Source organism: Syngnathus floridae, chromosome 20, assembly GCF_059516105.1.
Source record: "Syngnathus floridae isolate MCC-2025c chromosome 20, RoL_Sflo_1.0, whole genome shotgun sequence".
Classification (NCBI taxonomy): domain Eukaryota; kingdom Metazoa; phylum Chordata; class Actinopteri; order Syngnathiformes; family Syngnathidae; genus Syngnathus; species Syngnathus floridae.
The window spans coordinates 3,290,826-3,304,209 of record NC_142432.1 but is presented as its reverse complement, the minus strand read 5'-3'; the positions used below and the strand labels follow the sequence as shown (position 1 = coordinate 3,304,209).

General features: G+C 43.3%; 1 protein-coding gene across 13 annotated transcripts in view; it reads right to left on the bottom strand.

Moving 5' to 3' along the window:
* Nucleotides 1-644: 644 nt before the first annotated feature.
* svila (supervillin a) overlaps nt 645-13,384 on the bottom strand; it is a 29,893-nt gene continuing 17,153 nt past the window's right edge. For 6 of the 13 annotated variants that reach the window (XM_088363708.1, XM_088363709.1, XM_088363699.1 and 3 more), the window contains 30 exons: nt 13,103-13,233; nt 12,771-12,860; nt 12,235-12,529; nt 11,655-11,720; nt 10,745-11,189; nt 10,399-10,585; nt 9,769-9,901; nt 8,736-8,786; nt 7,302-7,467; nt 7,116-7,196; nt 6,573-6,659; nt 6,336-6,507; nt 6,093-6,265; nt 5,726-5,881; nt 5,395-5,531; nt 5,127-5,274; nt 4,904-5,049; nt 4,663-4,838; nt 4,449-4,602; nt 4,096-4,375; nt 3,868-4,022; nt 3,682-3,787; nt 3,343-3,550; nt 3,130-3,263; nt 2,862-3,017; nt 2,632-2,775; nt 2,396-2,517; nt 2,030-2,185; nt 1,514-1,534; nt 645-1,293 (listed from right to left, as the gene is read on the bottom strand). In XM_088363708.1, coding sequence (XP_088219834.1) covers nt 1,207-1,293; nt 1,514-1,534; nt 2,030-2,185; nt 2,396-2,517; nt 2,632-2,775; nt 2,862-3,017; nt 3,130-3,263; nt 3,343-3,550; nt 3,682-3,787; nt 3,868-4,022; nt 4,096-4,375; nt 4,449-4,602; nt 4,663-4,838; nt 4,904-5,049; nt 5,127-5,274; nt 5,395-5,531; nt 5,726-5,881; nt 6,093-6,265; nt 6,336-6,507; nt 6,573-6,659; nt 7,116-7,196; nt 7,302-7,467; nt 8,736-8,786; nt 9,769-9,901; nt 10,399-10,585; nt 10,745-11,189; nt 11,655-11,720; nt 12,235-12,529; nt 12,771-12,860; nt 13,103-13,233 — 4,563 coding nt within the window. In that variant the 3' untranslated portion in view covers nt 645-1,206. The remainder of the gene's footprint in view (nt 1,294-1,513; nt 1,535-2,029; nt 2,186-2,395; nt 2,518-2,631; nt 2,776-2,861; nt 3,018-3,129; nt 3,264-3,342; nt 3,551-3,681; nt 3,788-3,867; nt 4,023-4,095; nt 4,376-4,448; nt 4,603-4,662; nt 4,839-4,903; nt 5,050-5,126; nt 5,275-5,394; nt 5,532-5,725; nt 5,882-6,092; nt 6,266-6,335; nt 6,508-6,572; nt 6,660-7,115; nt 7,197-7,301; nt 7,468-8,735; nt 8,787-9,768; nt 9,902-10,398; nt 10,586-10,744; nt 11,190-11,654; nt 11,721-12,234; nt 12,530-12,770; nt 12,861-13,102; nt 13,234-13,384) is intronic. The other 7 variants (XM_088363711.1, XM_088363700.1, XM_088363701.1 and 4 more) reach the window with 6 other exon arrangements.

Below are 13,384 nucleotides of genomic sequence, written 5' to 3'. Positions count from 1 at the left end.
GTGCTGCCCTGAGTGGGCGTGGAGGAGTAGGAGGGAGGACATGCACCATGTCACACATCAAACTCCAGGAGTTCACATGTGTAGAAGAAGCATCCAACAACTGAGCATGTAAGAAAAGCACTTATTTTTAAAGCTTCTTTCTTGTTGCCGTCAGCGAGCGTGTGCAAATATTGAGCAACAGTTGGATGAGCAGAGCCGGGGCGCTTCATCAACAGAAACCTGCTGTGTATATTGTTCTTCTGTGATTGCAGGAACATTCCCCTCTAATTGCTCTTGTTCCTCATTGCGGGCCAACTGCTGACACTGACAACATTGGAGATGTGAACACCAAAGCAGACAATTCAATCCTGCACAGGATTGGAACAATGAAATGGAAAGCTGTTTGAGAAGATTCTTAAGGTTCTTCAGCTCAAGGTCCATGTTCTAGGATGCTCCTCCTCGACTAAGTAACTTTTTCTCCACAAGTATAGTGGAAGCATAAATAAAACATATAAAAATAACAACCAACAAGTGATACTATGCTGCCACCTATTGGTTAGTCAAAAAAATACACAATACAATACATTAAGTCCCCAACTTGATTTAGTCTATTTTCTCCAGTTACAACACACAAAACATGAGTGATTCAAACATGACCCGTGATCTGACATTCCAACATCCAGGCTTTATTTCACTTTGTCACAAAAAGTCCTCAAAAGGAAGACTGATTTGTATATAAACTGTACACAAAAAAAACAAGGCACTACAGTGTAGCTTTTTATAAATCAAATACATTTCATGACTTCAAACTGGTAATTCATTAAATGAGGCATCATAACAAAAGTTGCATTACTTTAATTGTTAAGTATATCATATCGTATCTGTACAGCAACAGAGGATTACAAAATCTATTAAATACATGACAATAGTTTGCTATGGCAAATTTTAATTGGCTTTGTTTCGTCCTACTTGAATATAAATATAAATTATTTTAACAAAGAGCTGTTTATGCTAAATAATATGTACATGCATGGACACTTTAAAATAGCCCTCTTAGACACACAGGTGCCGTTTTATTTTACAATGGAAATGGAAGAACAAAAATAAACACGAAGCTGGGCCACCTCTCGTTTTAATCAGTCGAGGGTCGAGTCAGGAAAGGCAGCCCCTGAGCTTCTCGACCCGGAAAAACAAAACGGCAATGACTCACATATATAACTGCTCCGTTTAGAAAAGTCCTTTGGTTTTCTTCAAGTTCACCTGCTTCCATGCAGGCATACTATCGTACTCCTCCCGGGTCATCTCCAAGCCTCTCTGTGGGAACAATTGCACAAAAACTAGCATCGGAATAAAAAGAACAATGCAGAAGAAACGCTCATGCATCTCCTAACATTTGATGATTAGTGTATGTCCAAGTCAGTTTGGTGTCCACGCCAGAGTTACCATGCTAAACAAAATGGATATTTTAGTTTGTGGGGAGAAAAAAAAAAGTTGAGTGAGGATGCTCCATCCATGCTTATCTCCGACCACTCACCTTTCCATAAGCCCCCACGCCCTGGAGAGCGGAATGAACAATAGATACATTAAGAAAGGATGGGGATGGAGGCAGGATGGCAATGTGGAATGAAAAATAAAGTCACAGCGAAGCATGGAAGATGGATGACTGATGGGGGGAGAAATGTAAAGAATCAATAGAGAGTAACAGGAGAGTCATCATATTCACAAAATGAATCGTCCAAAGTGGGAGGAAACACTCGATGATGCCATCCATCATCATTCCCGACGACGTATTCATCCACAACAGAAATAGACCACAAACTCAAGTTTGTCTCCTTTTTTGATGGATTTGTCTCCTGAAGAAGCCATTGAAGGTAAACTCGGAAACGACACAAAAATAAAACTCCTTTCATTACTTTGATTCGCTCGCATTGCTTTTTTTGCTGCTCTCTTGTGGCTTTGATAAGTAACTGCAACCCGACTGAGACTATTTAACTTCTTTTTTCTAGTCATTATTTTTCTAAAGAGAATACTTTAGAGACATTTTCCATACCTCAAAGTCCTCATCTGTGAGGTAGACTTCCAACCGCAGGGGGTCAACGCCCTCAGGCAGCGGCCGAGCCAGGAGATCTTCCAGAGGGTATGCGGTCTGACATAGTCTGGCTAACACATCCTCCACCAGAATAATCTGGTTACACACCTCGGCTTCCTGACAATATCAACACACACGTTTTAATGCCAAAAAAGCGAAAAGCATCCAATAGTGTCTAATGAACCGAATTAGCAAAATCAATCCTGATAATGCTTTCCACATGGGCTAAGCTGTGTTCTGTGAAATAGTGGCGTGCACGTGCGTGTGTTTGCACAGGCCCGTATCAGATAGCGGCGCCATGATGAGATAATCATTTCATCCACACACCCGCTCGGTGATCTCAGCGACGTCCTCCCGGTGCTCCCAGCTGGGGAACATATTGGTGAAGGTGAGCGGCTCCAGGCCGGCGTGGATCAGATACGCTTTCGGGGCCTTTTTTGGATTCTTTTCTAAGAGTGGCAGAATGAAATAGCAGCAGAGGGTGACTAAGTGCTTTATTATTTAAAACTGATCATTTATTGTTAGTAATAGTAAATAAAACGTAGGAAGTGGACGAGCGCTACCTCGGCAGTACTGAAGCACCGTCTCCATTGCGCACTTCCTGTCCGAGTCCCAGCGGATTCGGGCGGAGCCGGTACTTTCACTGTCCTGAGGCCACCAACCTTGCCACAGGTAGACTTCATGGTGGTTGTCCACCAGGAACAAAGCTGAGGTGGAGGAGACATGACAATTAATTTTGGAAGACACAGATGAAAGAAAAAAAATGATTCCACACATGCATATAATTGTGTACCTGGTTGGGAGGCGGAATAAAGGTCCTCTTGTAGGAAAGGCATGGAGTTGACTTGCTTGTTGTCTCTGGCAGGGTAGTGAAACTCAACAGCTACAAAATCCCCCGAACTGCTGCTTAGCTGGTACAGACGAGGTGTGAAGTTGAACCTGCCAGGATCTGAGGAGCAGAGGTCAAATCAAATTTGAAATATATTTCAGTGTTTTTTAATTCAGGTCTTTCGGCATTCTCCTGACTTTTTTTTGTTGTAATAAATGACTAGATGACCCACCTTGCAGCATGCAGTCGTAAGCTTTCCTGTCTCTCCTGCCGAGGGCCTCCCAAAATCCTTGCGGTTCTGCTCCCTCCTCGCATTCCCGTATGGTCACCTTGCTGCTGCTGTGAAGTCCTGCTTCCAGAGGACAACTAAGCAAAAAAAGCAAAGCAGTTGGAATAATGGTTGGGAAAAAAAAAGATTCATTTCTTTGGTTCCATTCTCACTCACTGTTCTTTGATTCTGCTGGCGGCGGTATGTGCCACCTCCCGTGTGTGTGCTTGCGACTTGCAGCCGTGCCAGAGGTAGATGAGGGACTGGCTGACGCTCAGCAGTACCATGGAGACCCGAGAGCGCAGGCTACTGCAGTGGCACACAACCTCCACTAGATGGCTCTCTGCCTCCACTTCTCCTCGCACACAGTATAGTCGCCAGTCATCTGGGAGGAAAGGTTTCCAATCATTTTTGTTTTTTCTCTAATATTTTCTCATGTAGCTGTGCCAGTTTGGTACATTTTTTTTTTTTTTTAGTGGATCTAATTACAGCTGTACTTAATATTGTGAAATTTACTTTGTGAGTTTTCTTCCTCCTCTTCTCTCTTCCCTGCATGGACGATCATCCTTCCTGTGAAGCACTGCAGGAAACACGGAGGTTCTTTTCCCTGCTGGACTTGAATCTAGATGGGGAAAGTCCACAGTTGTTTAACTCGAACTGCAGAAAAAAGATTAAACAAGGAAACTATTTGTTTTTTCCAACCTGTGCTCCTCGCTCCTCATCCAACTCGACAGTCATGAGTGCCGACGTTCCTTTCTCGCTGACAGTGGAGTTGCGACCTTGCCAGAAAAAGTAGCAGCATTTCTCTTTGCCGGGCCCCGTCGTCTTCACCTGCTCGGGGTTTTGCCGCTTCCAAACTAAGAGGAGGACAAGCAGGAAGTCAATATCTTTAAGTGATGTGTGTGTTTGGAGGGGGGGTGGTCTACTGACCTGCAGTGCTGACCATGAACTTCCACTTCACCACATATGTGTCACCCTCATGGAACTGTCCGATGCTTTGGCGTGGCAGTCGGCTGTAGTCGAACTCCAGGATGTGCCACACCTCCACGCCAATGGTGCTGATCTCATAACAGCGCCAATCGTCCACTTCCACCAATCCATAGCCCCGCCCCACATTCAAGCCGTCCACGACGGTGCAGACGGGCGCCTGATGGAGCGGCAACATTAAGGCGGCGTCGTAGGCACGGGGCTGGTCAGAGGTGGGCTGATCCTGGAGCAGAGCATTGGAGAAGTGAGCAGACGCCATAATGATAGCTCTACTTTTATGTTGAACTTCCTGATACCTTGCGATCAGTACTGTGGTTGTTGCCGGTTTTGGTGGGGCTGGGTGCTTTCCTGGACTCGCTCCAGTCTAAGAACTTCTCTTTGAACAACGTGGTTTCATTGTGATGGGTCAGTCTTCCAAACACTGCCCAATCAGGACGACCCTGGCCTTTCCTACAACACACCAAAGTTGTTGCTTTCTGCGTCAAAGTTGTACTACGTGTGTTGCCGTACTTTGGAATGAGTGGGTTGCATTCTCCGGGATCGAGGGGGTTGATGTCACAGTTTGTGTAGTCAAATGTTCCGTTCCACAGGTGTTTGGCCAGCTGGAAGGCCACCTTCCTCTGAGCCAGCGTCACTTCCTTCCCGTGCCAAATGTACATCTCGCTACCAAAGTCAAAAACCAGAACCTGTGCAGACAAGCCAACATTAATACAACAAATATTTGCTTTTACTTGTGCAGTAAATTTCTAACCTCCTTTGGTTTGAGTAAGGAACAACGGGGTATCTTGGCCCAAAAATCGTCATCTGGCACCAGCTTGTTGTCAATTAGACGGTAAATACAGTTGGTTTCCACGATGGCACCTTCGTAAAGCTCATCTTCATCCGGTGTTCCCGCTGCTACAAATCCAAAGATAAGAAAATTTGCGAGATGATGCGTGTGCTTCTACAAAAGAGCTTTGCATTTGAGCTCTTACACTGGTAAGTGGCGAGGCCTCCCAGGATCTTCCAGAACTCCTTGGCAGCTTGACTGTGACTATTGACACCTTCCTCGATGACCTGGACACTATCAGCGCGACAACCCAGATCTCGCTTGCTTTGGATGAAGTTGCCCAACTCTGCAGCCTGAGAAAAACAGTAGTAATTTTATTGTAGTCATTATTACTTGTCATTGAAATCCTGCTACAATTCAGTAAATGGGAAGTGCAAGACCATTGCAATGCTTGAATCAAAATCCGGCTTCACCTTATTCTTCTCAATGACGTTCGCAAACTCTCCCATCCAGATGAAGCAGTGATGAGGAGTGATGAGGAGGAAACAGTCGCCGCTGTTCAGCGACGACACCCTTGGCTCCACTAGCCTGGTCTGAATATGTCGCCGACCTTGGGTTACAAATAAATTGATCAGAAGATCCATTCAGGTACAATCAGTGTTATGTGTCACACATAGGACCTATTATAATTTATTTATATAATGCATACATTTATAAATAATATAAAACACCTATTTGTTTAAATTGGTAATGCCCATTTAAGCAAATTTGTTGTCTGTCAAGAGCGAATAATATGAGACTGACCTTTGACCTGCAAGAGCATCAATTTCTTGTAAGGCACGGCGCTATTGTTGGACATCTGCTCAGTGATGTTGACACTGCGCAAGTTCACGTTGCTGAAGTTCTCGGTGCTGGCAAGACCAGCCAGGGCCACGTCGGATAAATTAGAGTTCATGTTCACTGCGATGGCAACCACACAGAAGCTGATTTAGTAAGTCATAGATACAACATACAAACATAAATCGTGACCTACGACCCCTAAATGATACAAACTGCTCACATTTCTGTCTGGTTTAGTGAAATATAAAAAACTCAAAATTGATTTATTGCTGTTGAGAGAAATTACAAAAGGGGCCTAATGATGTCACACACTATATTTCACTCTCTTTACTTTTCTCCGCCTTCATCCTCCTGCTCTCCAACAAGCCAACGTTGAGGCGCTGCTCAGTGTATTCGTGTCTGATGTCCTCTCTGGCAGCGAGCATCTTCAGCGGGTTCTTCGACGCTTGAACGTTACGCGTGGGGCGCACCGCTCGTTTATGCTGCACCATGTCTGACATCAGCCTAAAGAGAGGTCAGATGAGTTTCTCACGGGAAACTCATTATGGATGATGTCCAACGGTGACACACTTACGTCGGAACCTGCGGCCCGAAAATGGCATCAAAATCATCCGCCAGCTCCACCTTGTTCGTGATGCTCAGCGGTTCCTCCACTTGGCGATAGAATTTGGAAAAATCCTCATCGTCCAGGGTCATGACTTCTTTTATCTTCTTCTCCGTTACCGTGACGGTAGCCTCGGGCAGCGCTGCAATAGTTAAATATTTTAAACATTTTTCAATCAACCTGACAACTTGCGTGCAGCAGGCTGACCTTTACTATTGAGCTTGCCGAGGAATGACTCCAGCTTTTCCAGTTTCCTGTCTGACTCCAGGTTGAGATCCGGTATTGCCTTGATCTCTGCACACAACAACATGGACACAGCTGTTAGAATCATAAATATGAGCCGTGTTCTATTTAGCTCGCATACCGGCAGTCACTCACTCTGTTGCACATGTTGACTCTCAACAATGAATATCAGATAAGCCATCCAAATGTCCAAACAGTTTAAAAAAAAAATAAAAAAAGAAACAATGACAAATCTATTATTCTGCCAATAATTTTCTAGCAAACTGGTAAAATGACAAAAACTGGGAAAAAAAAAAAAAACTTCCACATCATCCATCTCCTCCACATCTGTTAGAAATAATAAAAAAATAAAAAAACAGCATCGTGTAGATTGAATTCACCCTTGAGGGATTAATATTAGCACGACAAACTCAAAATTGGTCATGATTTCATCCGTCAGATGGAACACATTATGACAAAGATGGTGTGGTGAGGTGACAAATTATTTGGAGGAGAAAAACAACTGACCATCTTGTGGTTTGGAAATGGCAGGGCTGCTGTTCTTGGCTTTGGACGATGATGATTGCAAAGGAGAAGGGGACGCCAACCCTGATGCAGGAACATACAAAAGCAAAATTAGCCAAAATTTAAAACACATGAAATATCCATTGTTAAATTCATGTTGTCTCTGCCAGGCAGAAATTCTCTTCCGACCTTTTTTGGCCATGCGTGCAGCCACAGTAAATTGGGTGGAATCGTTGGCAGCTCCGTGGCCTTTGGACTTCCAGGCTTCCTCTTGAGCTTCGATCTGCTCTTTCCTCTCCTGGATGGACATCTGGGCCTCGATCCTCTGTGACTCCATCGCGGCCTCGGTGATTCTCTGGTAGAGAAAGAGTGGGGGAGGAAATAAATTCAAGCTAACCTCTTTTGTGGTTCCAATGAGAGCGAGGTGGATTTTGTGCCATATTTCAATTCAGATTATTTCACAGCACACAAAAGAGCCAAGCAAGCACTTTTCGGTCAACTTCATTTTCTATACTTGTCACAGTGAGCAAAGAGGTGAAAGCAAAAATATCTGTCAATCATTGCGCCTGGGAGGAGTTTTGGAGCCTTGTGTACTTAATTCTGCCACTGCGTGAAAAGAAAAAGGGGCAAAACCCTTTTTTTTTTTTTTTCACCTTCCGTCTCCAGGGGTACCTCTGATCTACCTGCATGGGTCTGGAAGATTTGGGGACCTTCACAGCCAGCACAACCAGGAGAAGGGATGAAGAAAGTGAGACAGTTTGAGGAAGAAGAGTGAATGATGACTCCAAACAAATTGTTTTGGGGGTGATTGGTCAAATTATACACATGTGGAGTAAAATTATATATCATTGGGTGGTCGGGAATAGATTTATGGAAAAAAAAAAAAAGGAGAGCTGATATTAGCCATGGAGAGAAAAACATGAAGGAGCCACCTTAAACCATTTCAAGTCACCCCACAGACAAATGAAAATTAATTCACATTGTTGGCCACATCAATGATAAAAGGAAATAAATTAGCAGGTCATATCTGCTCAAACAGTTTCCATGCTAAATAATTCAATTTAACCATCACTAGCATGTCATTTATTTTTAGGATCCAGATTTATCTGGCTGGAGAATGAAAGAAGGGATTTGTTATTCTATAAGCCAGATATCATCAAAACCCTTCAAACTTGAAAAATGTTATTCAGCGTCATGAGTCAAATTAAGTGCAGTCCAGACCTTCAGGCAGTTTGAGTATAATTTAAGAGGATCACAAGTATAAATTATTTCTTATCACATTAAGACTTAAGGCAAGGAGGCAAAGTTTACAGTGCTTTAAATTTTTTCACACCATATTCATATAATGATTTGATATTCTGCATTACATAAAAAAACATATGTAGCTACTACACTGTGCTAACTACACCTAACTTTCCACAATCTTGTTAATCAGGCAGAAATTCAGGTTGAATATAAAGCACATGTCACAATATTCCAAAAAGTAGCAAACAAGACCAGCACCAAAGCAACACCAAACTCAAACAACTACTCGGACAAATACGTCTAAAGGAAAGCTGGTAAAAGTTACAAGCGCAAATTGTAGATTAGTTCAAATTGATGCACACCATTTTGCAGTCTTACCCAAAGTTGGTCAGACACTGCAAGATCATCGATCATCAGTTCCTCATCGCCCTAGACAAGCAGCCGCAGGAAAAGGTTTGGAATTTACTTCATTGATTATATGTAAGAGGAGCTCATAAAGTCAAATTGAAAACAAATGTGAAAATTTTGATGAAACCCATGTTCTAGAAAATTGTGGAAAAACAAGTGATGCCTTTTTTTTTTTTTTTAATTCCCCACAACATTTCGAAATCTTCTCAAACCTTCACCTCAGTTTCTGTCAATGATAGCTCTTTGTTACATACATGGTAAAACATTCCAATCACAGCATGTCTGACCTGTGACTGCCAGCACAAACAGCAAAAAAAAAAAAAAAAAACAGAGAAGTGTGTCAGCGTGGAGAGGAGTTGAACACGCTCCGATAAGGAGAGCATAAACAGATGAGGTTTTGTAGATGTTGGAAAGGAAACTAAACACAGAGGTTTGTGTACTCGTACCCCCAACATAGATACCCAGCATGCCAACATAAACGCACATACCACATGCAAAATGTAACGGCGGCTTTATTTTCTTTTTCAACACAACAAATAAGCAGAGAAAGAGAGAATCAAGATTTACATGTGTCAGTGGAAAGAAACGAGGACGGACAAAACAGAATAGTGGATATAAAACATACAGATAAAATATGTAGAGCTTTTTTAGTTCTTCTGCCAAAATAAAAATAAATGCCAAAACAGAGCAAAAATGTGAAACTAACTCAGATGTCACACTTTTATGTTTCCATGGCTGGAATAAATGCAGCTAGCAAAAGTTAAAGCAAAGTGAGACGACTGTAGGGAAGAGGGAAAAAAAAAAAAAAAGAGAGAGAAAAACATACACAAACCTCTTTGTTTAGCTATATTATATTGCTCATCCAGAATTTTGGGACATGCATGGAAGGATGAAGAAAGCTCACAACTGTTTAGTAATAAATTATGTTCCATATTTTGTTGTTGTGACATGAGAAGCCACAAAAAAAAAAAAGCACACGCGAACGATTGACTCATCTGGTTACCTTCTTCATGAAGTTCTGCTCCACCTCCCACAGGTGAGCGTTCTGGTCGTCCACGGCAACCTTCACTGCATCCTGCTTCTTATTGATCCTGTTCCTCCAGTCGTCCTCGCCGCTCTTCTTCAGCAAAGCCACCCTAAATGATGCACGAGGAGGGGGAATTTGTCTTGCAGTTCATTTGAGGGAAATTTTGAATCCAGACAAAGCGATTCTTTGTCGAAATTGCTCAAATGAGCAAATGATAAGGAACTTTGACAGCGCCAAGCTACTTTTATTTCACAGAGCCAAAATTAAAGCTGAGAAAAAATTTGTTGTGAATATTTAGTTTGAAAAGAATGAAATCCACACAAATAGATGTGTGACAACCAATCGGATTTCATATCCAGTAAAATCCAAATTGTCCGTGGTTACATAATGTCACCAGTCAATATGGATTGTCTGGTTAGTGTGAAAATGTGACCTAGCCCAGCTTACATAATTCTTGTGACACAATCAATACCAGTCTGTGATTGACTCCATTTTCCCTTTGCTCAAATGTAGTGGTGACGTAATCCACAATTTTGAAGCAGCATTAATAAAGTGAAAAAGATAAATTGTAAAAAAAATATATATTTCTATCTTTCACAGGCTGACCTCTGTTTGATGGACATGTGTTTGGCTGTCATCGCGTCACACAGATCGTCCTGCGGTTCAGATTGCAACGTGCCGACTCGAAGTTCCCCGTCGTCGGGGTACGCGTCCGCCTCGGGAGGCTGGCACACGCCGCCCCTCGATGAACCGGATGCAAGTCTGGATCTCACAAAAGTGGGCTCGGGCAACTCTGTTGTGGACAAACACAGCAATAGGATCAATAATGACTTTTTGTCCTTTACTAAAAACTATATTTATTAATGACGATATCTAATATACTGGAAAAGAATATTTTGAAGAGCACACATTACATAAATAACCAAATGAAATCAAAATCTTTAGTCCTCACCTTCACTAAATGTTCTTCTCCTCCGGAAGGCTGCATGGTCCCCTTCCTCCTTTTTTTGTTCCTGCCTCTCTATCAACATGTGATGGTCTGAGTTCAGCATGGTTTCATCCAACCTCCCTCTAGATCGCCACTGCTCCTCCTCTTCCTCCCTTCTCTCTCTTCCAACGTGGGGGTGAGGCGGCGTCGCCTGCCTGACTTCTCTCTCGGGAGAGGGGAGCTTCCTCTTCCCCCCTGCCTGCTCTGTTTCTTCCTCTGCATGTCGCGAGGCTCGATAAGGCTGAGTTTGGTGGCCAACGGGGTCGTGGGGTCTCGGACCAGGGGCGCTGGGAGGGTTGGCTTCAACTGCCGCTCGAGTGACGTGGATGTCTCCTGCGTGGTCAGTGGATAGTGTTCCTCCTCTGGATGAAGGGAGGTTTTCAAACTGAGAACCTGCATCATTCTGAAGCTACAAAAAGAAAGACAAATGTAAAGCATGAAAATTAGTCATAGAAGCGACGCTGTACACAAACATTGCCTCATCAAATTACGGAGAAACATGCTGACTCATCACGGACTGACTGGCTCGATGTACTTCCTGTCCATCAAAGGGCGGCCCAAGATCACAATGCACAATCACATGCCAGCTACAACCTACACGCAATGCATCGTGCTCCAGGAAGTAGACCTAAAACGGTTTACTATTTAAAAATCGAATTGCAGTGACACTTGGCTGACACGGCATAATGATGATATTGAGTCAGGACGAAATCAGACGCTTGGCCATGCAAAGATGAAATCGTGATCACACAAGCCACGTGATGTGCCAACAGAAATGTGCGGTCATTTCTGAGAATTGGCCCTCCACACGAGCGCTTGGTCGATATTGTCGCAAGCAAGTGCACGCCTCCCTGAGGAGGGAGGGCAAGCTTACTTGGTGGAGTTCTACCGGCTTCTCACATTGCTCCTGTTCATCCTGGCTGTCTACGTCTGAAGACTCCTGAGTGGAAATACGCACAATTCTTTGGCTAACATAAAAAAAGGGGGATTTTACTGGTTTACTTTTTTTCATGTGAGAGGTGTGGACCAATTACAAATTCATTTAAAAAGCCATGTTTTAAAAATTCTTTTTTTTTTTGGTTCTAATTTCCTTTTGCCAGTTTCTGGAACTTTAATGTATGCCTTAATTGAGTGAATATTGAAATGATAGTCAACTGCCTTCATGCTTGAGTTCATTTGCCATTTGCCATGATTGTGAAATTTATTTTTCGCTGGAACGGAACAATTTTGTGGTTATTTTTGCAAAGTTGACGCATACAGTCATACATAGTGATTTATGACTATAAAATAAAATAGCTACTATTCAGGAATTGTAGCTTTTATACAAACATTAAAAAATGTATATTATTTCATGTTATTATATCATATAGTATTTTCTTAAGATTTTTTTTTTTTCAATAATATAATAGATTATTTAACGATGTCAGCAGATGCAGAAAGTGTTCTTGCCCTACCTTCTCCATGTCACCAAGAGTGATAGGTTGTGTCTGATAGCGAGCGTTGCTCCTGCGCTGGCGCGTGTCCCCCCTGACCCGAGTCACTCTAGTTGGCGGTTGAGCCAGCCGGTTAAACAGCGCCATCTTCTCCGCCAGGCTGAGCGTGCAGAGGTCAGGCTCCTCCTGGGCCTGGGATTTCTCATCCATTGGTGCGACCTGCTTGCAGTTCTGAGGCTCTTGCTCAGGCGGTGTTCGCTGAGCGTCTGGCGCCTGCTCGCGGGCGGTGGCGTTGTGATGCGATGATGCCTGCAGACTGCGGGGAGGATGAGGCGCAGGAAACAGAAAGGAAATACTTAGCTGTGGTCACGCAATCGAAGAAAATGCACTCTTCATGCGCCGACTATTCCAGACTCAAACACATCAGTCACTACGTAAATTAGACAGGACCTAAAAATCATGCCAGGATTTTATTTATTTTTTTCAAGCAATTAATGAAGATTAATCACAGAGTCAGTCGGGTGCGAATTATGTCGCACACGCACGTCCGGGGGTACCTGCTCGGAGCGAGGGCGCTGCAAACAAGGGTGGGGCTAGAGACGCGTGCTACAGCCGTGTGAACGGTCTGTGGCACATGAGTGGGGGCGCTATAGTAGTCCAGGACACGGACACACAGTGTATACAACACACATTAACAGAGAAAACAGAAATCAGAAGTGTTGATGGGAGAGGAGTTCATAATGTTGCTTGTCAGTCCACACAACTCTACATTTCATTTGAAAATGCATGGACGGGTCTTACAAATGAAATGTTGGAATGCAAACTAATTTTATATTACCATGATACTTCCAAAGATACTAACTCGTGACAGAGGTAGTGGATGACTCACGTGGTGGCGATGACCACCTCCTCAGTGGTGACTGGCTGAGTTCTGGACCGATCCTGTGTCCGCCTCAGCCTTCGGTCCACTGCAGCATTCCTCGAGCGGGGTTTGCCAGACCCGATGTTTTTCTCCAGTTCCTGATAATTAGAATAGGCGTGTCAACGAATTGTTATGATATTTTATACGGAAAATGTGCGCCTGCAAAGAGACACCGTGAGTGAATTGGCAACGGTTAGACGACAACGATAGCAAGTGTTTGGAAATAAGAGTCCAGAGACTACAGAAAAT